General features: G+C 31.1%; 4 protein-coding genes across 5 annotated transcripts; 2 read left to right on the top strand and 2 right to left on the bottom strand.

The window, feature by feature from the left end:
• The first annotated feature begins 77 nt into the window (after window positions 1-77).
• LOC137827027 (mitochondrial import inner membrane translocase subunit TIM22-3) lies at window positions 78-2,162 on the top strand. Its single transcript, XM_068633220.1, has 5 exons — window positions 78-410; window positions 952-1,016; window positions 1,133-1,205; window positions 1,287-1,340; window positions 1,704-2,162. Exons 1-5 carry the CDS (start codon window positions 245-247, stop codon window positions 1,955-1,957), a joined length of 612 nt encoding a protein of 203 aa, XP_068489321.1. The 5' UTR covers window positions 78-244; the 3' UTR covers window positions 1,958-2,162.
• Window positions 2,163-3,772: 1,610 nt separating this feature from the next.
• Window positions 3,773-5,619, top strand: LOC137827026 (tubulin-folding cofactor A). Of its 2 annotated transcripts, none has more exons than XM_068633217.1 (4): window positions 3,773-3,902; window positions 4,185-4,348; window positions 4,499-4,585; window positions 5,296-5,619. In XM_068633217.1, exons 2-4 carry the CDS (start codon window positions 4,196-4,198, stop codon window positions 5,395-5,397), a joined length of 342 nt encoding a protein of 113 aa, XP_068489318.1. In that variant the 5' UTR covers window positions 3,773-3,902; window positions 4,185-4,195; the 3' UTR covers window positions 5,398-5,619. The 2 variants fall into 2 exon arrangements, with proteins under 2 accessions (XP_068489318.1, XP_068489320.1); XM_068633219.1 differs by having other exon boundaries at window positions 3,783-3,902; window positions 4,055-4,348.
• Window positions 5,620-8,247: 2,628 nt separating this feature from the next.
• On the bottom strand, window positions 8,248-11,461 carry LOC137826280 (pirin-like protein). Its single transcript, XM_068632191.1, has 6 exons — window positions 11,149-11,461; window positions 10,920-10,969; window positions 10,771-10,809; window positions 10,613-10,641; window positions 9,873-10,039; window positions 8,248-8,958 (listed from the first exon to the last, which is right to left on the bottom strand). Exons 1-6 carry the CDS (start codon window positions 11,262-11,264, stop codon window positions 8,454-8,456), a joined length of 906 nt encoding a protein of 301 aa, XP_068488292.1. The 5' UTR covers window positions 11,265-11,461; the 3' UTR covers window positions 8,248-8,453.
• A 6,081-nt stretch (window positions 11,462-17,542) lies between these two features.
• Window positions 17,543-22,762, bottom strand: LOC137826404 (glycerophosphodiester phosphodiesterase GDPDL3-like). The gene is made up of 9 exons (XM_068632363.1): window positions 22,550-22,762; window positions 21,758-22,051; window positions 21,445-21,563; window positions 20,854-21,355; window positions 20,159-20,197; window positions 19,731-20,015; window positions 19,294-19,436; window positions 18,235-18,724; window positions 17,543-18,146 (listed from the first exon to the last, which is right to left on the bottom strand). Exons 1-9 carry the CDS (start codon window positions 22,641-22,643, stop codon window positions 17,851-17,853), a joined length of 2,262 nt encoding a protein of 753 aa, XP_068488464.1. The 5' UTR covers window positions 22,644-22,762; the 3' UTR covers window positions 17,543-17,850.
• Window positions 22,763-23,224: the final 462 nt, after the last annotated feature.

The raw sequence follows: 23,224 nt of genomic DNA, 5'->3' as shown, positions 1-23,224 counted from the left end.
AGTAAACAGTGGAAAAAGATGAAAACAAGTTCAAATATTTAATTATTTATTTATAATTATAAAGTGATTTTTTTTTTGTTTACCTAAATCGCAGAGGGTTTAGGCTTAAACGCAGTGGGAGGCGTCAAAACGACGTCGTGGTGAGCGTAGGAAGGGATAACATCACACTCACACACAACAGAATTTAGAAGAGAAGAACCAAAGAGGAAAACGAAGGAGAAAGAGAGGTTCAACTTCTTCATCTATGGCGACGCCAGATTCTGACGCTAATTCTCAGCCTCAAGATTCTGATTCTCTGTCCATTCCTAATCCTCCCAACGCTCTCGTCCCCGCCGCTCCTTCCGTTTGCTTCCTCCGCTTCGTCACCGACTCTGCCGGTGGCGCTCTCATGGGCTCTGTCTTTGGATACGGTTCTTCTCTTCTCATTTATTCGTATTATCGTATTACGCCGTCGTTTTATCAACTGATTACCGTTTATTAAGCCTGATTTCTTCGCTCACCTTTTAATCGAAGATTCGTTGTTTCTGTTGATAGTGTATGTGTTTGTTGCGGATATAGTGCCTTCGTTGTGTTGTGTTTTTTTTTTGTATTGGCGATTGGTTCGTTTTAGCTATGATTTGCAGTGACTAGACGATTGACGCTTAGTTTAGTGGAACTCTGAAAGAGTGAGTGTGTTTTTTACTTTACAGGAGCAAGTGTCTGGTGTTAGGTTAAATTCAAGTATGTTTAGGTTTTTTGAAATAGTTAATTTAGTTTTCAAGTAATGTAGGTTAGTTGTGCTCAGTGTGTATTTGAGTGAAAAAAACACTAGCACGGGATTTTTTAAGGTGCGTTTATCCTGAAAAAAGTGCGTGTATGTATTTGATTGACAAAATCTTTGAGAAATATGACTTAGATTTGAATTGATTTTTTCTGATTTTGCTTAGAGATTCTTGATATGGTCTGTTTCAGGTGCTGGATTGTTTAAGAAGAAAGGTTTTAAAGGATCCTTTGTAGAAGCGGGGTCTTATGCAAAGGTGCATTGGGATCTCGGTGCTCTTTTAGTAGCTTGTTTTACGTTGGCTACGTGATTATGTTTATTTTGTTTGTTTTAATTTAGCTTGTAATTAATATTTTTTTTCTTTGTTTTTAGACATTTGCAGTTTTGTCCGGAGTTCATAGTTTGGTTGTGTGCATCTTGAAACAACTTAGAGGAAAGGATGATGGTAGGAAAATTTAACTACAAAATGTTACTTTCGCCTTTTATTGATCTTCCACTGGTAATGTGAATTCTTTTGTATCTGCAGTCATTAATGCGGGGGTAGCTGGTTGTTGCACTGGTCTTGCTCTAAGCTTTCCAGGTATCTCTTGTTTAGTTATATAAATAAATTGACGAATTTTTCTTTCTTTGAAACTTGTAAAAGGGATAAAGGCCTTGCCAATGTGGCTATTCTGAATAAGCTTTCTAGTCATTCTTGATATCATAAGGAAAGGTAATTTTGTCTATAATCAGTGAGTGTGGCAATTTTTTGAGATGAATTACTCTGGATTCCTCTCTCTGCATACCATCACCTTAAAAGGAGGAGTGGAAAAAGTTTGCTGACTTAGAATACCTTCCAATCATTGCTAATTTTAAAAAATGTTTAGCTAAACATGCTTGTAATATCATTTTGTGTACTTTCTTTGTATTTTGTTATTAGCACTTATCCACTATGGTTTTGCAGGTGCTCCACAAGCTCTTTTGCAGAGTTGTCTTACTTTTGGGGCATTTTCTTTTATTATGGAAGGGCTAAACAAGCAGCAACCAGCACTTGCAGTTCCGATGTCATGGAAAAAACGATCTGTGCAATACAATGCACGTCCTCCCCTGGCACTCCCCCTGCAACTCCCTCTTCCAGAAGAACTAAAAGAAGCCTTCTCTTTTTTCTCCGAGTCTCTGAAGAAGCGCAGCAAGGGATCTTATCCGACATCTCAATAAGAAATCGGGTATCTTGGTTGTCTGGTATCATGTAGATAAGTTGTCATCCTTTGTCTTTTAGTTTTTAGGTTCCTTGTAGCTTTCATCAACATTTATTTTTATGAACTTAAGGATGACTGCAAATTGTCGAAGGACATGGATTGTTTACATGTTACTGACTTCCAATATGGTTTGTTTTAACTGGGATGGCCTATGTTTGATGATTGATCTAGTTTCCCAAACACTGATACTATAGTATAGCACTATTTGGAAGCGATTTTTATTGGAAAACAAAACTCTGCAATTTTGCAATTCTGCATAACTGACCAAACATTATTACGTAGTTATTAGATCCCAATTCCAATACCTACATCGCTCAAAGTTTGTTGTAACCTGTGACATTCACGGATTTACCGTTTTGAATTAGAACATTATCTTTCTCAAGTTGGTTAGAATTTAAAGAGCATTCAAGCACTGGGTTTTCTTCTTGGGCATCCACCACTGTCTTCACTTGAATTCCATTTATATTGTCGACTTCCCATAATTATCAAACTTGGTACTAATTTAACCTGTTCACGTGCTTTAAATGTAGACAATTAAACTAATATCAACTACATGTACTCGACGGAAATTACTGAATAAGCATTTGTGCTAATTTATCTGTAAATCTATGGGGACAAATGCATTAGCATCGAGTTCGTACATTACGTGAGCTAATGGTAAAATGATATTAGAAAGGCGCCATCGTGTCCCACTTGTTTGAAGAAATTTCTTTCAAATCAGCTTATTCTAGACACTTGAAAAAACTGTTTTGAATTAGAAGAGTCTGATAATAAGGGTGGTCTTAAATACCGCACTCTCCTACTGAGACTAGAATGATTTATCTTAAATATTCTCTAATTTTAATACACATGACTACACACTAGCTGAGTATTTTCTGTATTATACGTGAATACGATTGTGTGAATTGATATTGCCCACTTTTTTAAAGCAATACTAACGAGCATTTTAAGGAACCTGACTAAAGAATCTACTTCTTCCTGCACCTTCATATGTTCTTGTGTCATCCTCATAAGTTTTTGTATTCCAAAAATATCATTCTTTAATATTCTTATTACATAATCCATAAGCCTTTTTCTAGATTTTATGTATTATGTAATCTGGGAAACCTTTTGTGATTAGTTTCCAAATTATGTAATCTTGAAGTCTTTTCTAAATATAAAATTAGCGTCTGGATTATGTAATTCAAGATACGTGATTAGCTTTCGGATTATGTAATCTGGAAGCCTTTTTTTCAGATGTGTAATTAGCTTATGGATTAAGCTTTTCTGGATATAAGATTAGCTTCTGAATTATTTAATCTGAAAGTATTTTTTTAGATGCATGATTAGTTTTCAGATTACATAATCCATAAGTCTTTTTGGATATGATATTAGCTTCTGGATTATATAATCCGGAATATATCCAAATTATATAATCTATAGGCTTCTCTCAAATCCAAAAAAATTCTGAATTTTATAAATCTAAAGAACACTTTTGGATCCAAAAACATCTTCCAAACTATATACGAGAGTGGCACAAGAAGAATAAAAAAATATTTTTAGATTTAGTATGGGAGTGGTACAAGAAGGTATGGAGGTGCAGGAAGAAGCAGTCTTTTTATGGACTGCACTCCCCATTATTTCCAATGAACTGTTGCCAGCCTTTTTGTTGTGAAGATTTTCAAATTATTGAAGTTGGGCCAAGAAACAGAAGTGGAGAGATAATTGTGAGAATTGGACTTTGACCCTATGGGTTTCGGCTTCCACGCCGAGGGGTGCAGGAAGAAACACCCAAAGTAATTAAACGATGCGTTTTAATGGAGAAAAGGAAAGATCCTCTTCAGTCTTAGCCTCCTTCACCGTGGATCTGCGTTAGGGCACTGCAAGCAGGAACAACACAGTGTGCAAGACCACTCAAAGAAAAGGTAAAGTTGAACATCATCGCTCCATTTTCTTCTTCCTTAATTCAATCCTAATTCTTCACTCACAATAATAATCTCGACCGAATCTCTGCTGCTTTTTTCATGTTTTACTCTCTTCGATCATCTTTCATTTCTCTTTTGGATTCGGAATGCAGATTTACATTTTAAGGACGGGAATCATCGTGATCGTGATGAGATTACATTACGAACTTTTTGATTTTTTATTTGGAAGCAAAATTCGTCACAGTTTTCTTTCTATGTGCGTTTTTTTTTTTGTTTATGTAGGAATTATTTGAATGGCTACTTTGAAGAGTCTGAAGATCAAGACAGGCACTTGCAAACGTATAGTAAAGGAGTTGCATTCTTATGAGAAGGAAGTTGAGAGAGAAGCTGCCAAAACTGCTGACATGAAGGAAAAGGGAGCTGACCCTTATGATCTCAAGCAGCAGGTATTATGCCCTAAACAATCTGCCTCTGCATTTCCATTCTTTGATTTTTGAAACTAATCATACGTGTGTGTTGTTTACTTTTCTCTGCTAAAAACAAGATTGTAGAATTGATTGTGACTTATGTTGAACTACTTTTTTGGATATGAACAGGAAAATGTGTTGGCTGAGTCTAGGATGATGATTCCTGACTGCCGCAAGCGCCTTGAGGCCTCTCTGGAAGATTTGAAAGGAATATTGGTACTTCTTGTTTCTGTGCTTGCTGTGTCTTTCAGTTTCTTCTGTCATGGATATTTTTAGTAACTCTGACATTCTCAGCATTTGATGCCTTGGCTCTATCATGAAATCACCCTGCTAACTTAATTGTTTTCACTCTTAATTGGTCTGTGATAAGATGGTGCCTGTTAGTGATGTATGTATTGTGACCAAACCGATTGGGATAGGAATATATACCTGTCTTACTTATCATTCCTGACCTTTCTAGTTCAAGGTTCAATACAAAATTGTGTTTCCTAGTTCCTACTGTTTTATTCTCTCAACTACTAGTCCATGGTTTCTCAGAGAATTCCTGCAACTTCCTCTTTATCTCATTTAATCCTAAGTGGAAGTTAAAGAATTATTGACTAGTTGGGATTTTTGATCTTTATTTGAAATAAGAGAAAGGTGCAACTAAAAAGGCTTCTGTACTATGTTAAAATATTTTGTACTTTTATAAATATTTTCTGCAAGTACTTTTGTTATTTATCAGCCTATTGTGTATGTATATTTGAATCTGGGGCTTCAAAGCAAACCAATTTATTTTCATTTATGCACAAAGCTCTTTGCTTTTTATCCCAGGTGGTTTCTTGATTCAAAAATCAACTTGATATGTTTAATTTATGCGTTTGTTGAAATTGGATGGTAACTTTTATTACGGTGGAATTTTATTTTATTTCATTTCCTACTGTCAGTCTGAGTTGGAGGACTCTGATGAGAAGGCGGGTCCTGAAGTTGCCGATGCTCGAAACACCATTGTAGAAGTTGAAAAAGTATTTGAAACAATAGAAGCTTAAGGGTGTGGGTTGATCAATGCTGTTGATGGAGGATATTGTGCCTGTGTTATCCATTATCCAGTCAGAAGCAGTCATACATTCTTCTGGTTGCATGAGCCCTCTTCTCCCCTGTCTATAGAACTTCTGAAACTGAATGAATATGAAAACACTGTATCAATTTGTCAAAGCTTTTGCTTCTAAACTTCTCTAATTCTATATGGTATGCCACCTAAAATTCATTAAGTCCTTAATTTCGGCAGTATCGTGTTTGAAGATAAAGGAATTGTAAATTTGGATGCCATCCTAACTTCTTTCTGATAATAGTTTAAGGCATAGCAATAATCTATCTAGCAGATACACTGATACGATACAGATACACAATTTCGAGACACTGATACGGATACAGATACACAATTTTGGAGACGTGTCCGAGTCTCTAACATATAATAAATTAATATAAGGTTTCACGTTTTCCTCAAATTTTCAGATAGAGTTGTAAACCTACTTTTGTTAGTCAATTCCATAGACTGCCTTATATAATTGACAAGTTTTAATCAATTTTTTCTACAGCTGGTTGATATTTTCTCCCATTAGAGTTAGTATTAAGTCGTTGAAGACCAATGCTAGGAAATTTTACAATAGTGGGGCAATTTTGCACTCATTCTACGAGAATGAGTAGATTTGTGAAATTCTACTTAGATGAACGACTTTAGCGTAGAAAAATATATATTAAAAGCATGACTATGGAGATTTCAGTGTATAATTATTTTTTTATTTTTAGAAAATTATGTTTTTAAAACATAACAAATTTGTGTAAAATATTTGTTGTCATAAAATAAAAATATTTTATTATTTTATATATTTAAATATATCAATAATTAGAAAATAGAATATCGATTCTAACATGAAAATATTCTAAAATAACATAAAATACAAACTTCAGAAACATTGATGTATTAAGTCGACAAGTCACTCTTCTAATGAATCACATATTAAGGAATATATTTTAATAAAAAATATATAAAAAAAATTACGTATGTGTTATAACTATATTTTTTTTAGTTAAAATTAGTGGTGTTAAAAGATTGGATGTAAGATTATTTGATTTTTTTTATAAATTAATATTTATGTTTTGTGTATAAATTTTTAGATTTTTTAATATGAATATCATGTCGCATGGTCACAATAAAGGTCATGTTTCAAAATTTATATATAAACACAAATATTAATTCATGAAAAAACAGCAAATAATTTTACACTCAATTGTTTAATATAATTAATAATTAATTTTAATTTGGAAATAGTGATAATACGTACATAAGTTTTACTTCTATTTTTTTAAATATATTTCATGTGATTTATTATGAGAGTGACCTGTCCTAATTTAAGTGAATAATGTTTTTGGAGTCTAAATTTTATTTTACAGAACTTACGTGTAATTCTAGAATATTTTTAAAATCTGTTTTATTTTTAATTATTGACATAATTAAATATATAATGCAATAAAACATTTGTAATTTATGAATTTTTTACACAATTTTTTTAAATTATATATAAAATAAAAAATAATTGAACTAAAATCATTACATGTGGGACGAATTAAGTGTAAAAAAAATTAACAGTAATTAAATTTTAATCATAGTCGTGTTTAAGTAAACATGACTTTTTGATTCAATTTTTTAACTAAAATTGTGAGAGGTCATAACAATGGATGGCAACTTTAGAATAATGAGATCTTGCTTAAAAATTTCAAATTAATATTTTTCTCGTAAAATGAGTTTAAAATTGCATAATTTTTTATAAAATTTTCATAATAAATAACATATACAGGGTGATATCAATGATTATTTGATATTGATGACAAGCAAATTGTATTAAAATATAGTGAAGAAAATTTGCAACCCTTAATTAAGAATATTATTTAAAGTCAACCAAAATAAAATAAATGAATCCGAAAATACACACACAAAAAGGCTGCTGGTGAATAACAATATTCAAATCGTCCTTCATTGACTAAACCTAATTCTTTGTTTATTTGGTATGCATGCTACAACAAACAAAACATGGATTTAGGATAATTGACCACATTTATTCAAACTTGCTAATACAACCTATTTTAATCTATTTTAATGTAGTATCGTTTTCACTTCCAAATGTTCAGCATACTAATAAACATGAAACATTTTAATATATTTATTACTAAACTTGTATTAGTTACTTAGTGGATTAATTACATATAAATCAACCATCTCAAATCATTTTGCTAATTAAAGAGTAATGTACTTGAAAGTTGTAAAACCTTTTTATACCATTAAATGAGGTTGATGGTTTCTTCACTTTGCTCTATCTATAATCAAATTGAGAAAAACTTTCATTATTTTTTTTTATGTCAAGTCAATTTTTTTTTAAATGACCTCATTTCTAACATTAATAATAAATAAAATAATATTAATCTTTTGGAGTTAAATATATTTTTCGTTCATCTTATTCAAAATTTATTTTTTTATCTGTAACCAAATTGTATTTGTATATACTTATAGTAAGAAAAATATTAAAATAATCTTTATTAATGTTTTTTTTACGTAATTTGTTTGTCACATAAAAAAATTACATAAAAAAAAACTACCAAAAATCTATTTCAATAGTTTTCATAATATAAATATTCAAAAGATGTAAAATTTGGTTCAGATAAAAAATCAATTTTGTATAAAAATAATTAACAAAAAATATATGACTTTTTTAAAAATCTTATTTATTCAATAAAATTCTTAAAGTTAATCAAAGAAGATTGACACTAAAAATATATATATATATATATATATTATTATTGTTATGAAAGAAGATTATAAGGAGAATCTAAAACCAAAAAAATTAAAAATAAGGGTAATTAACTATAATTTTACTCTGCTTTTGGACCTACTACAAGTGGATTTTAATTTACTCGTTCAAACACTATAGTATAAACATAATATAAAGTTAAAAAGGATAGAAACTCTTGGCCTAATTCATACATTCCAATTTACATCAGAACTTATTTTTCTTCCCAAATCAACCAACAAATGTGATCTAAAATAGAATCAATAATCAAGGCTGAGTGCACTTTCAGATCTCCAGTGTCTTGCTTTCTCAAATCCATTGGTATAATTCTCATAATCATCAATTGTTTGGTCAATCTCTTCTTGAGTGTTCATCACAAAGGGTCCATATTGCACCACAGGTTCTCCCAATGGTTCCCCTCCAACCAAAATGAACCTAAGAACCTTAGAAGATTTGTTACATGCCTCAAGGCCATCACCAGAACCAAGAAGAAGTATATGATGAGAATTCACAGGTTGAGACTTTTGGTTCCCAAAAACACCTTCTCCTTCCAATATGTACACAAAAGCATTCCATGATTTTGGTATAGGTTGCTGCAAGTGAGCACCAGGTTTAAGGGAAAAATCCAAGTACATGGTTGGTGTCCTTGTGTAGATTGGAGACTTTATTCCAAGAGCTTCCCCTGCTATCACTCTAACTTTGATTCCATCTATCATAGTTTCTGCTATGTCCTTGCTCAGCATTTCTTGGTACCTTGGTTCAATCCTAAGATAACAGTACAAAGACATGTTAAACCAAAGCATTGGCGTCTGAATTAAGAAACTACTTTACCACTTTAACTTAAACTTCAAGGTAGACAATGATTTTTTCTTAAAGGATCACAAATAGTACTTCCAAGAAGACACTAATGAAAAAGTTGAATTCTTTTCAAGTGGGTCATCCACAACCAGACAAATAAATTTGAAACTAGCATTCACAACATGCTATGGTTGCCCTTTTATCATTGAAACTTCCATCATCACCATGGGAAATATGGGGTGAGAGGCACTTTTTTTATGCTGGCCATTTCAGGCCATTTTGCACACTTGCTTCCTGTAGAAAAGCACTTCTATGATGGCAAATCATGAGAAAAAAAGTCACTTGTGAAAGTGAGGAAGCCATATCTTGATTCAGAAAGTTTAAAAAGATTTTACTGTTTCCTTGTGAAGAGAGCAGTTCCTTTTTGTCTCACTGATATTTGGTGATGAGCATCATCCAAAAAACTATACCCCAAATCAATGATGAAGATCTTCAGTGATGCAAAGAGTGCGTCATCAAAATAAGTCTAACATTGTGATTTCAGTATTTCATTAAAAAAATCATGGTGAGTGGTTACTCTTATTTGGAGGTTTTTACATTAAGCTTTTTGGTTGTATTAATTTCAAGAAGGTTTATCACCTGAAATAACAAAGAGTAGTTTTTGCATTTTTAAATTCATTTGACATGATTTTGTTGATAAACATGTATAGTTGATGCTTATCCAAACCAACTATAAATATGACTAATGACTTTTGTAAGTTCAATTAGTACTTAATTAAGTTGCTTACTAGTTTTGACCTTTTAAAAGGGCAATAAGTGATTAATTAAGATATATATTCAAAAGTGTTTATGTGATTGGTATAGAAAGATTTTGCACCTACATTTTATGTTTTGAAGAGAGGTTGATCCACAGCTGGAGACCCTTTTGGGTTCCTTGAGCTGCAGGCATTTCTGAGTGAACTATCCCTCTCCCTGCAGTCATCCACTGCAAATCACCAGCTTCAATTGTTCCCTTTCTTCCTTCAAAATCTTCATGTGTTATAGCTCCCTGAATTGGGCAAAAAAGTTGCATTCAGGTGAGGTTAGCACATCAGCACAAGCATATGTCACCAATACACAACTTTAGATACATTACATTACACTCAAGATGGTAGTTGGCATTCTAGAAAAATAAGCATGATAGCAACATGTGGGGTCACTTTTGGTTTTGTGCTCATAAGTCATAACCAACTACTATGGTAATCTGAACATAAACTTTAATGGTTTGGTTTTTGTGGCACTAATCAAAATGGCTCATTAATTTGTGACTTACATGTTGCCACACCACCAGCACACAGATTCACACCATTTTGAGCTGATATTTTGCTCCACTAAAACTAACTATGAGCTAATATAGAATAATACATTATAAGGCGAAATAGTACTATTTTGTTTGCTTCTAATTTTTGGTTTTTCAACTATGTTGATTTGCATAATGACATTTATGTTGTGTGCCTTTGACTTTATAACATGGTTTGCAAGAAAAAAAATAAAAGGTTTCTCAAACGTTGGAAAACAGATTTATAATCAATGAACAAAGGAGGAAAAGGCAATGAACTGAAACAATGAAAATTAGCTCTACCTGCAACATGTATGTGACTGTCTCAAATCCTGTCAAAAGAAAAGTGAAAAAAACAACCACAAGGAACAAGGAGTCAGAAGCTAAACTGAAGAACATAACATCAATGACACAAAAGCTGATAAAAAAACATCAATGACACAAAAGTCTAATTGACAAACCTCTATGTGGATGATCAGGAAACCCAGCTGGAGCAGTGACTGCAATATTTCAGAATTTCACATTCTTAGAAAAAACAAAACAAGATTGACCCTGATGTATTTTTTCAGTATTGAAGTTAATAAACAGAGAAAATCAGAAAGATGCACACCTGAGAATTCATCCAAGACAAGGAAAGGATCAAAGTTCTTGAGCTCAAATCTGAACACACCCACATAACCAATCAATTCAAAAAGCTCAGTTTTCAAAAACTTGCAATGCAATATACATTTAAATTTAATCTACACCTCTCAACCTTATCATCAAAACCAGTTTCAGTTAAACAAAATCTCATCTATTCAGAATGGCTAAAGAAAAACTGCTATATCACTCTCTCTTACCTCCCTATGCTTCTTCTAACAACTGCCCCAACACCCTCATGCTGAGGTCTGGCCAAAAACTTTCTGGCTACAAGACGAGGTTCTTTAAGGTGACTGCAAATATCTTGGTTCGGCATTTTGTGGAAAAGAGAGGAAAAAGTTGTGGAATGATGGAAATGTGAGGAGCAAGACAAAGATTGTTTAAGGTATATATAGGAAAGTGGGGGCTGTGGCGTGAGAGGAAGAAACAGAGGCAGAGGTTCACTCCTGGAAAGTCAAACCTCAAAACGTATAGAGTTGCCTGCCAATTAAGATCCACATCGAATAGAATATCGCTTTGCTTCAGCTCAAGGCTCTTTTTATTTCCTTATTCCCATGTACGTCACCATAACGCACTCATGATGCATGTCGTAGGAATAGCCATACCAACTTTTTTTTTTTTTTTTTTTTTTTAATTTTTATAATTTTCATGTTAATAATAAAGTAATTACTAATTTTTAATTATTACTTTTTTAGATAATGGGCAACTAAATAAATGCCAGTGTAAGAAATATTTGAAAAAAGGAAAAATTGAATTTAATTATTAATTCTGAATAACAATACAGCTCTAATTTCAAGGACTATTTAGCGTTTAATTAAAATATTTTATCATTTTAAAGTATAATATTCAAGAGAAAAATTATATTTTTTACACATTTAACAACAAAGTCAAAAAATTTATTTATAAAAACTAAATTATCTGGTTCTTAAATTTTCACGGTCGTAATTAATCTTTTATTTTTATTTTTATTTTTTATAAGAGTTTAATAGTTTTTTTTAATATTATTCTGATTAGTTCTTCGAATTTTTATTATTCTTGAAACTTCTTAATTTAGTTTATTTTTTAATTAAAATAAGTCAATATCATACATTATGTTATAACAATGACATGTAAGATAAATAATAAATTATACTCGTCATTAATTAAAAGTTAACTTTTTTATTAATACAACATAGAAAATCAATGTTACATTATAACTACAATATAGAATAGCATTTAATGAAAATGATTACACCGATTTGTTTCTAGAAAGTATAAATCAAATTAAAAACCTTCAAAATAATAAGATGAAACTAAACAAATCTTGATAAAAAATCATTAAACCTTTTTAAAAGGATTTTTTTTAACTTTTTCTTCATTTACAAATGTAAAAATTAAAAAAAATCATTAAATAATAATTAAAAACTAAAAATAATTAGTCATTATATTAATAAAATTAGATATTATTTTAGAGATTAAAAAATTAATTGTATCTAAAATAGTTTTATTATTAATGAAAATTTATAAAATACTTTTTAAATCAGAATCTAAATTAATTATAAGATTTTAACTACTAATATTTTAGATTCTAAATTAATTTTTTAAAAATTAATTGAGAATATAAATAGTAAATAACTAAAACTTGATTAGTTAATGGTTAGATACCAATTTAAAAAATATTTTATAAATTTTATAAATAATAAAAAATACTTTAGATACTAATAATTTTTTTAATTTATAAAATCATCTCTAATTTAATAAAATAGTGATTAATTATTTTAATATTTAAAAGTAGTTTCTATTTAATGATTTTTTTTTATAAAAAATCTAAATCTAGAATAAGTGTTAATATAAATAATTGTATAACAATTTTCTTAACCAACATAGGTATAAGAAATTGGACTTAGGAATTGTTTAAAATGAAATGTGTGGTTTTTATATTAAAAGGAAAGTTAAGGTTGAATAGGTGGAGTTGTGCATCACTTGACATCACCCACGTTTCAGAATCACTTATTTTTTAACAACCTTCCTTCTTCATCATTTCTTCTACTTTACCATTTTTAGCCTACCTTTTTACCTTTCACACTTTTTTTTATTTTTTAAGCACATTTAAGTGCTTCTAAACTTCACTTCTTATTTTTACTTTTATTCATTCTCCTATACTTTATGCCATGTATTCAAAATACTCTTGGGAATTCCTTGGTCCCACTACAATAATAACACATAACCTTACGTTTGAACCTAACACAAATATGGTTTAATGCTCAACTTGAAAAATCATTAGTTGATTTAATAATTAAATTGCTCTTTATTTTTATCTACAATATATTTTATACTAAACAATATTTGGTGATATTTGAAATGATTGGATTAAATATTTAGAAATAGTGTTATTCCTTACAAAGAAATAGGTTAAGTTTTAATGTTAGTTTGTAAGGTATTTTTTTGTTCTATGTAAGTACAAAAAAAAATTGTATATTAAGAAGTGGAGTTTAAATGTAATTCAATTTTATAAAAATGGCTTGTAAGGTTATCGAACTTATATACTATAAACCGTGTATTTATGGATGATCAGATAGTGAGTGACCTGATAAACCCAACAAACCCTTGTTAGAATAAGTTATGAATGAATTGATATCATCTTAAAATGACATGATAGGTTCAACAAACTCTTGACAGACTTTAAAATGAATCTGATATCATTTTAAGAAGAAGACTTTAAGTATAACTAAACCTTACAAAATCAATTTATAAGTGAGGTTTAAGCCACAATAATATTTATCTCTGGTCGAAAATGAGATTATCAATAATTTTCAATAATAAAAAAGTTACACCTGATAAAATATAACTTTAATTATTATTGATGATATTATTTTCAGCTTGATCATCATGTTCAAAAAAAAGTTATCATATCACTCCAAAATTAAAAAAAAAAGGGTTGATCTATGACTCAACATGGAAAATGAAGCACAGTGAGATATGGATGAAGGAGTGGTGGTCCTAAGAATAAGGTAGTATGCAAAATTCTACTTGGTAAATATAAATATTAAAAATGATTTGTTTTTTGCATTGTTAACATCTTTCCAAAAATTAATTATGGACAAACAAGATAGTGTAAAAGTGTACTCTAACATATCTATTCAAGTTAATGCACTCTTTTTTGTCAGATGAACAAAATTTAGTTTTCTTCAAGAATGAAAAGATGAAGGTAGAAAATCAAAATATTTTGTATCTTGTTCAAAAGATTGTTAAATGAAATCATATCATGCAAAAAAAAGCATAATGAAATTTTCTGTGAATGGGTCTTGTTACTTTTGTTGAAACCATGGTGTTGGAAGATTTAATTTAACAAAACAAGTTTGAAATGGTAAAGGATTTGAGATTGAGTTGTTGTGAGTGAGATATTTGAAGATGGTGTTTGTGTGGTGATAATAGGAGAGAGAAAGATGATAGTATTTGAGAGAGATGTTTGATCATCATCATCACCTCATGTGGAAGGAATTAATCAAAAGTTTGAAAAATGGTTTTATGAAAATCTTGAATCATACTTCATTCATTCTTCTTGCATCAAACTAAGTAAGTACAACAAACAAAGGAAAAGACTCTAAGTTCCACAACTTTACACGTTGCACCACGCAACTACTTACCACACAAACAAGCCTTCTTCCAATTCTAACATTCTAAATTAAGGTATTTTTGCATTAAGGAATGATGGGTAAGAATTCGAGAGAAAAGTGTGGAAAAAAAATGTTAAATTGTTTTTATTGTTGTATGTTAAAGTGAATTTGTGAAAAGAATGTATTGAAATTTGTCTGTAATACGATGATTATGAGAGATTTTTTAATTATTTTGAAAAATGTAAAATGTATGTTTGCAGATTTATCATTGTCTTTAAAAACATTTAAGTAATAAAATATGAAGTATTTTTGTGTATATATGAGTTGATTAAATTTTTTAAATTATTTTTAATACGTCAAAGTTTTTCATAAAAATAAATTTTTGAGTGATGCAATGAGTGTGAATAAAATTTTAATTTTTTTAATTAATAAAAAATAAATATTATAAATTTTTCTTTATATTTAAAATAATTAAATAATAATAATGAATTAATTTATATATTTATTTTTTATAATTAATAATAATTTAATTATTATATAACTTTTTTTATAAAAAGTGTTTTTATTTATTTTATTAATAATATTATAAAATATTTGATACAAATAAAATTATTATTATTATTATTTTGTTAGTCGAAATATATCATATAAGATATAAACCTTTAGTATATAGTGAATTTTGCAGAATTTGTTGGAGATCCCATATCGATTAGAGCTTAGAGCCTTTCATTGTATATAAGTGGGTGCAAATGTCAACTCTATGAGTCGGTTTTATAGGGTTGAGTTAGGCTTAAAGTTCACTTTCTAATATGGTATCTCTATAAAGAGAAACAACTTATAATTAGAATTGAGTTGAATTTTTAAATTTATTTTCTAGTAGAACAATATCATATTACCTATAATCGAATATATCTCTTTTCCATCTTAAAAAAAAAACTTAAACTAAATTTGAAATAAAATGGTGATAATTGTATCAAATTATTCTTCATTGCGAGTCTTAAACCCCTTATAAACGTTGGAAAAATGTAGCAAAAATGGCTTGTTGACCGAGTTGATTTTTAAAAATAGGTATGAATTGACCTAAACTCGATGTGGGTTACATCACCACTCATTTACTTTGTTTCTTCTTTTCAACACCAAAAGAAATCTATAATAATTTCCCAACTCAAATAATAACAATTAAATTTGTTGTTAACAAATGTTTTGCATGACATCATTAGAACAAAAGCATGACGCATCAAATCTTCAACTCTTTAATTCATAAAGGTAATACACAAACATACCTTTCTAATAAATATGCTTCTTCCTTCATTTTCATTATCAATATCTTAGAAACATTTCAATCTTTATTTTATTTTATTTTATTTTAATAGATTAAAATACCCAATAACATTTCATTTTTTTCTATAAAAAATATATTAATTATTAGTTTAATACTTTTTTTTCCCACTAGTTCTTGATTAGGTGCCATTTTTCTTAGAAATATGTCAAATTTATTTATTTTTATTAATTGATTGTGATGATGTTACTATATTTTAATTAATAAGTTAACTTTAGCTGGAAGAGTGTGTTTCACTGTTTTGCATAATATGTTTATGCAATAATATTTTTACCATCAATTTGATGGAAAATACTATAATAACTTTAAAAAGGTGTAATCAAATTAAAACTATTAGAAAAAATATCATAATAATAAAATAAGAAAACTAATGAACTTAATTTATAAGAGCTATTTGTTAATATATTTACGCACTTTTTAAAAATACATGTTACTAAATTATTTGGATTTTATAATATAATTATAAGGCTTGTGCCACCAAAATCATGGGCAACTAAAATTGAGAGTGCAATTATGTAGGAAAATTCCACATACTTTAGGTCTTGTTAGAAGCTGTGGTGAATTATTATTCCATTTGTTTAACACAATTCGCACCACAATTGGTCATTATTGCTCCCAATATTTTATGACTTTGTGTCTCATTTCTACATCATACAATCTCTTACAGAGACTTCTTTATAGTGTTCATAGAACCTCTGTGAAGTTGGTGCAGGATGGGAATATGGACTTCCCTGTATCAATTGCTGCTCTGCTATCTTTGGAGATTTTCAGTGTAATTTAGAGAAATCTCAACAGAAGTTGGCATGATTAACTCATTAATATGCTATTGATCCGAAAAGATGATGCCAAATATTTTTTGGTAGTATTAAGAAGTATTAACTTGAAAAGATAAAGTTTATATCACTTATATAATATGAAATGTATTTATCTTTAGTTAATGTGAGATCTCCAACACACTCTTTCATACCGAGACTTATCAACTCGAACGTAAACTTATATATTGTAGTTGGTTCGATGATGAGGTAATCTGATAAGTCCAACAAACTCTTATTAGAATAGACTCTCATATCATATTATCTACTTATATATTATGAATGTGATTATATCTAATTGCGATCTCCAAAGTGCATAGTGAAATCATGAATTCAAAACCCAGTGAAGATCCACCACCACCAGTTTGTTTGGGATTGTCAAATTCACCATCTTCTGCCACTCATTTTGTGAGTGAGGTCAAATGCATTCATTAGGTGCATGTATAACTTAAATAGTACATAATTGTAAATCTTCTGATATTTGTGCTTAATTCCTGTAAATAAAAAAATACACGCTTCATAAATTAAAAGTCTTCATGCTATTGTTTATTTTTCTCAATGGCAACAACAAAATTTGAATTTAAGATCCTGAGTTATACAAATCCTTTGTTAAGGTAACTCTAGTGGGTTTTTCCAGTTGCATTGGATCATAGTATATTATGATTAACTTATTCTTCTAAGAGTGCGTTTTACTCATTTTCCACTTTCTGCAGTTGCAACACCAATTGATGTGTCGAAAATCATTACCCATTAGCCTTCAATTAAACTGAACACCATTCAAACAATTACTATGTTTTGTATTCGAGAATGCAGTGATTTCTGTAAGTTGCATGTAGGATCAGGAGAGTAATACATAACAAATGCATAAAAGTATAAATATATCTTACAACAAGAGATACAAAATACAAATCGTATATACCACTAGAGCTTGTGGTCACAGTATAATCCCGAGAAGCAATTGGGGATTGAAAGAATTTGCTCCTTTTAAGTAGAACAAAAAATGTGGATTGTTCATGAAGTCAATCTGAAGCCAAAAGTTTCATGCCACTCAATCCAAGAAGAGATGTGCAAAAGCAGGGTTGAAACCAGCAAAACCAACCTTTTCTCCTTTTATTCTTTGTTTTTTCTTAGAAGTAAGCTTAAAGATGATTTTGCTCAGAGCAGAAGAAGGGAAGCTATGAACACAGCCAGAGAGGAAAAGAAGAAGCAGACAGCAACCTTAGACTGTGCATTTCCTGGTGGCGCTTTGGTTTCAGCAGTGGGGCTGGAAGCTGGGGCTATTTTAGCAACAGGAGGCAAAGCTGGCTCTGCAACTTCAGATTCTGTCAAGGGTGGGAGTGGTGCTTCAGCTGGAGGCAAGAAATCTGGGCTAATCAGTCCAAAAAGACCACCTGGTTGAACAGGGTCCATGTAAGTAGGTTTCTTGTCACCCAAGTTTAAGCATTTGTTCCCTGCAGTAAAATGGAGAAAAAACATTTCAGTAATGAATAGGTTCACAAAAAACGACCACATGGTACAGCCGAATTTGCCAGCTCTTACTTCTGTATCTGTCGGCAGTTTTAGGGAAATCAGTGATGATACCATCAATTTTTATGCCCTCAGCATTTAGATATGAGTTTATCTCAACAGTGGCATCTGATAAGAAATCCCATGCTTGAGAAACAAACTCATTGCTGAATGTCTCTACAAAAACTGAGAGTTTGGCAGCGTTTAGCTTTGGCACAGTTTTCGTAGTGCCTGTCAGGAATTTATCATTAATAGAAAATACAGACTCCTTGTTGACAATCACAGCACTAGCAAATTTCTTTATATCTTCAACAGCTTCTGATGCAGCATCACCCACAATCTCGTCAATCTTGTACACAAGCTCGTAACTGGTTTTCTCTTTGAACTTTAGCAGTACCGAGCTATTAGTGGATTGAATATAAACCTTTTGGGATCCGGGTTTATCATAACCTGCATTGCTCAAAGCATTGATGACTGCATCAATAACACTTAATCCTTGCTTTTCAGCAAGATAGGCTGCATTCTGATAACATGAAAAACAACAAAACATGCATGTTAGTAAATGGAAGATGAAACTCGAAAATACAACAATTATTTATGTTTATCATCACCATAAAAAAAACAACATTCTTTACTTGGTAGAAAAAAACCATGCTGAAGAAGAGTTAGTGGAGAAATATTTAATGTTAAATTCACATATATATACAAGTTTTGAGCAAGTGAGTCATTTGGGTTTTGGTTTCAAAGAGAAAATAGTCAGCAGCACAGAGTACAAGAAGAACTCTAGAGTTAAAAACTATATATTTCATAATCTTCTGGCATGGTTACAACACTTTAGAACGAATATATGGTCAACAAAAACAAGTGCAACAGGTCTTCTAACCATTTGATAGAAATAATGCATGATAGTAGTAATATTTCATAATTCAATTTGCCCTGTCATTTGACGGTGAAATCAATCATAAGAATTATTAAGTAACTAAGTGACCCTAAGCCATCTTCACAAAAAATTGTTTTATTCTTACAAAAAAGACTAAATGTTCAAATAACAGCAGATATAATAAATGAATTAACAGGTATGAAAGAACAAACCTCAACAATGATAGAGATACCAGATAGAGAAGTCTGATTTTTTGTCAAGGACAAGAAATCTGATAACGACACCAAATTCCCGGAATTCTTAGATTTTGGATTCCTGAACAATTTGTATTTTGCAAAAGGATTCGATATTGAGGCTGCAGGGCAGATAGAGAAGAGAAAAATATGTCAAATATTTGTTGTAACATTTTCTGGCAGCAGCCAAGTGAAAGGCACCAATATGAAGGGGAATATATAAGCTAATTTCCTCTTTGTTCCCAACACAGGACTTGTATCAATGTGCATATATCTCATTCTAAATTTTGGCTAATTCAAAGTATCAGTCAACTAAGCTTTGACTAGTCTGGATTAACTCCATGCAAATACAGAAATATAGAAGAACATTTTACCTAATTGAATAGCAAACGGCTACAGAACTTAAGATCACTTACGGGTCAAAGTTTTTATTTCATTCCAAGTGAGGTTGAATGCAAATATGCCACTGCCAGTTTTGATCTCAGGGATAGTCATGCCAAATTTGCTGAAGTTTGATTTGGCAACTGCCGTACCCTCTATAAGGTCAATGGAGTTTAAGCAAAATGGTGTTCCATCCTTTGACATTTGAACCGGACAGTCAAGAACATCCACACCATCAGCTATGGCCTTATCATATGCTAAGTTGGTACAAGCAGGATAATCCCCACTTGCTCCATATTTTGAAATAATCAAAGTTTTATCTGAACCATGATAAAAAAATTTAAAGAAACAAATCAATAATGGTGCAAGCTTTGGTTCCATCAAATCCTCAAACAATAAAAACACTAGAAATCGCTAAAGAACAAGATGAGAATACATATTCCAAAATTATAACTAAGTATACCTTGTTTCGTAGCATTGGTGCCTAAGTGAGAAAAGCAACCTGCATAACAAGAAGACAAGTGAATATCTACTTAAGAGAGGAAACAGGAATTGTGAACGCAAGCATAAAGACATGTTTTGAGGTTATAATTTATGAGTATGCAGAATGCAGAAGCAGCTAATATGGAGCACATGCTTATGTCTCATTTTAGGGAAATTTCATCAGTTAAAATTAACTTACACGTGAATTAATTTATAGAAGTTATTTCCTATTAACTTCAAAATCTGACTTTTTAACTCGTGAATAAGCTAAGCTTAGGTTATACAGAAGTTAATTTCATTTTTTATCTCCTAAAAGTACTTATGGAAAAGATTCATCCAAACAGACCCTATGTATCTGTGAAATATATTGAAGGGGAGGGGAGGACAGCAGATTTTTCATTTCTAAATTTAGAAACATATAAAAGTGTTAGAAAACAGAAGAAGTGATGATGATTGGTAATTTACATGATAATCTCTGATTTTATTCTTCAAGTTCTGTTATCTTTAGAAATTCTCAAATAGTTAGAATGTTTACATAAAACAAATACTTTTTGCTCTCCTCTAATATCTTCTATCCATAAAACAACCTACGTAAACAGGATTTTGATCAGATCAAATGTATTCTAATTGTAACAGGCTATTCTGACAATATGGGAGAAAAATAAAGAAACTTACCTATAGCTTCAAATGGAGTAACGGGGAAATCAGACAGCACACCATCAACAGAGAAGTCACCGTTGTCTATGAACTGGAGGTACTCAGTAAGTGGATCATAACTGTAATTGAAGCTAGATGGAACATCATTCACAAAATCTGATCCAAAAACTTCTAGCCCCACTTTATGTGCATCCGAGACCAAAGATGTATGTGGTTGTAGATAAAGACTTCCATCTACTGGCCATATGTATCCCTTTGGAACAAGAATTCCAGAAGCAAATGTCTTGATAAATGTAAGATTCTTTAAAAGCGATCCATAAGTCTGATTGATTGATGGTTCCAACTCATCCTTATCCATAAACCGGAAGACAAGTTTTGTTGTTTTTAGGTTCAAGCGTGAAGATATACCTCTCAGAAAATTAACCTCCGGTGAAGAGATATAACTGAAAATTATTCTTTTAGAAGCTGAAATCACAAAGCTTCTCATGCTCAAATTGTGCTGTGCGTAGAATGTATCATGCTTTAAAATATCAGAGAAAACAAGAGTTAGTTTTGAAAGAAACAAGAAGACTGAATCATGAGAATGGATTATGCGTTCATTCCATTTACCTGAATATTCAACCATATTCCTTTTGGTTTTTGATTAAGTGTAACCAAACCATCAACAGTAAGAATTTGAAAACCAACGCCATCAAACCGGTTGGTTCGAGAATATACTCCCTGAGTTACTGTCCAGAAACAGAAAACAGTGAGGAACTATGTAAAACAACAACATCAAAGCTCATTCGCAAACTGGGAGAGAGAAGTTAAAAAAGATCCTGCATTAGATGCTAGACCTCACATCAGCAACACACATTCACTGTAGAAAAGAATCACTTAGTCCATCAAATAAAACTACGTCTTTTAAATAAATTAAACTCACAGAAGACACTGTTTAGCTGCTTCATGGTGTAATCCAGAGAAAAATAGCCCCTGATGGGTACTCCATTAACCAAGTAACTTGTGGTTTCATTTGGGTATCTGGAGGCAATGTAAGTAGAATTTGCAAGGTTTATGTCTGGTAGGCAAATCCCAACTGCATCTTTTGTTAACTGCACATCACACGATACATACACATCCGGCCCAGTCGTTATTACTGCCAAACTATAGGCACTATCACTGGAATCAGGAAAAATCCCTGAAAATCCACCACGTGCCACAACCAACGGGGGACCTCCTGCGAAACAAGAACACAAGTTTCAAAACACCTTGCACAGTGAAAAAAAGTGGCAACAACCTTTGACGTTACATCGACAACCTCAAGTTTGCAAGCAAAAAAATCATTAATGCTGAAAATCCCACTTTCACAAGTGATGTGATATGGCTAGAAAAGAGTATTCTGCTGAGTTAAGCCTAAATCCAAATTCCAAAATAGTTTCAAAACTTATATGAACAATTTTTGGTAAGGTTATGAAGTCAGTCACCCTTGGACCATTATCCGCCACTGGAAGATGTCTTAATACTTGACATGTACGGTCGTTTAAGGAATTGTTAGAAATTTCACATGTGGTTAAACACGAGTATATAACATAAGCTGAGCCAAAACTTTGGGTAACAATTGTTAATAATCCGAACTCAGCTGAAAGAAAGCAATGAAAGTTGAGAGAAAAGAAACGCATGGTAGAAAGTTAGTTGATATAGGTTGAGAAAATAGAATGAGTGAGAAATTTTTGACCATTGAGTGTTTTCCAAGCAGATATCTGAGCAGATACGATAGCAATAAGAGAGTGAAGAAGAAGGACGGCGGAAAGAGCGCGTGGATTCCACATCCCGGCAAAGTTGGAACTGAAGAAGCCAACCACCTCAGAAAATCAAAGAGAAGAGAGTAAGTGTTTGTATGTGTGTGACACTGCGCTCTTAACTCAGAAGCTCAGCTGAACTTACATTTATATATTATGTAATTATATTTAATATTATTGTGTTGAAAAATCAAATAAAATAAAAGGAAATGACACGTGGCGTATCGTGGTTGGTCCAAGGGAGTGGATTGAGAAAACACACAAAACGGCGAGGGTGTGCGTGACTAAGTGGTGTCCATCGTGGAAGGACACGTGGGACCCTGAATTGCGACTGCGATTTGATTAGACATAGCTTGAATAAATGAAGGAATAATAAGTTTATATTTATACATATTATTGTAAGGTATGTATCCGTGTTCAATTCAAAAAGTATTTTTTGTTGGATTTCTGACAAAATTCTAGTAAGATTCTAACATAATTTTAAAAGAGAACAATACATTAATTTTCTAAAAATTCAAATTTATTATATAATTTTTTATTATGATTATAAAAATAAGAAACAAATTATTTTGAACCAGTCATGAAAAACTTTTTTCTGCTCCAAAAAAATA

Source organism: Phaseolus vulgaris, chromosome 8 (genome assembly GCF_000499845.2).
Source record: "Phaseolus vulgaris cultivar G19833 chromosome 8, P. vulgaris v2.0, whole genome shotgun sequence".
In the NCBI taxonomy this organism is placed as follows: domain Eukaryota; kingdom Viridiplantae; phylum Streptophyta; class Magnoliopsida; order Fabales; family Fabaceae; genus Phaseolus; species Phaseolus vulgaris.
Note: the sequence above shows the minus strand (reverse complement) of the source record. Positions and strands in the feature narration are given on the sequence as shown.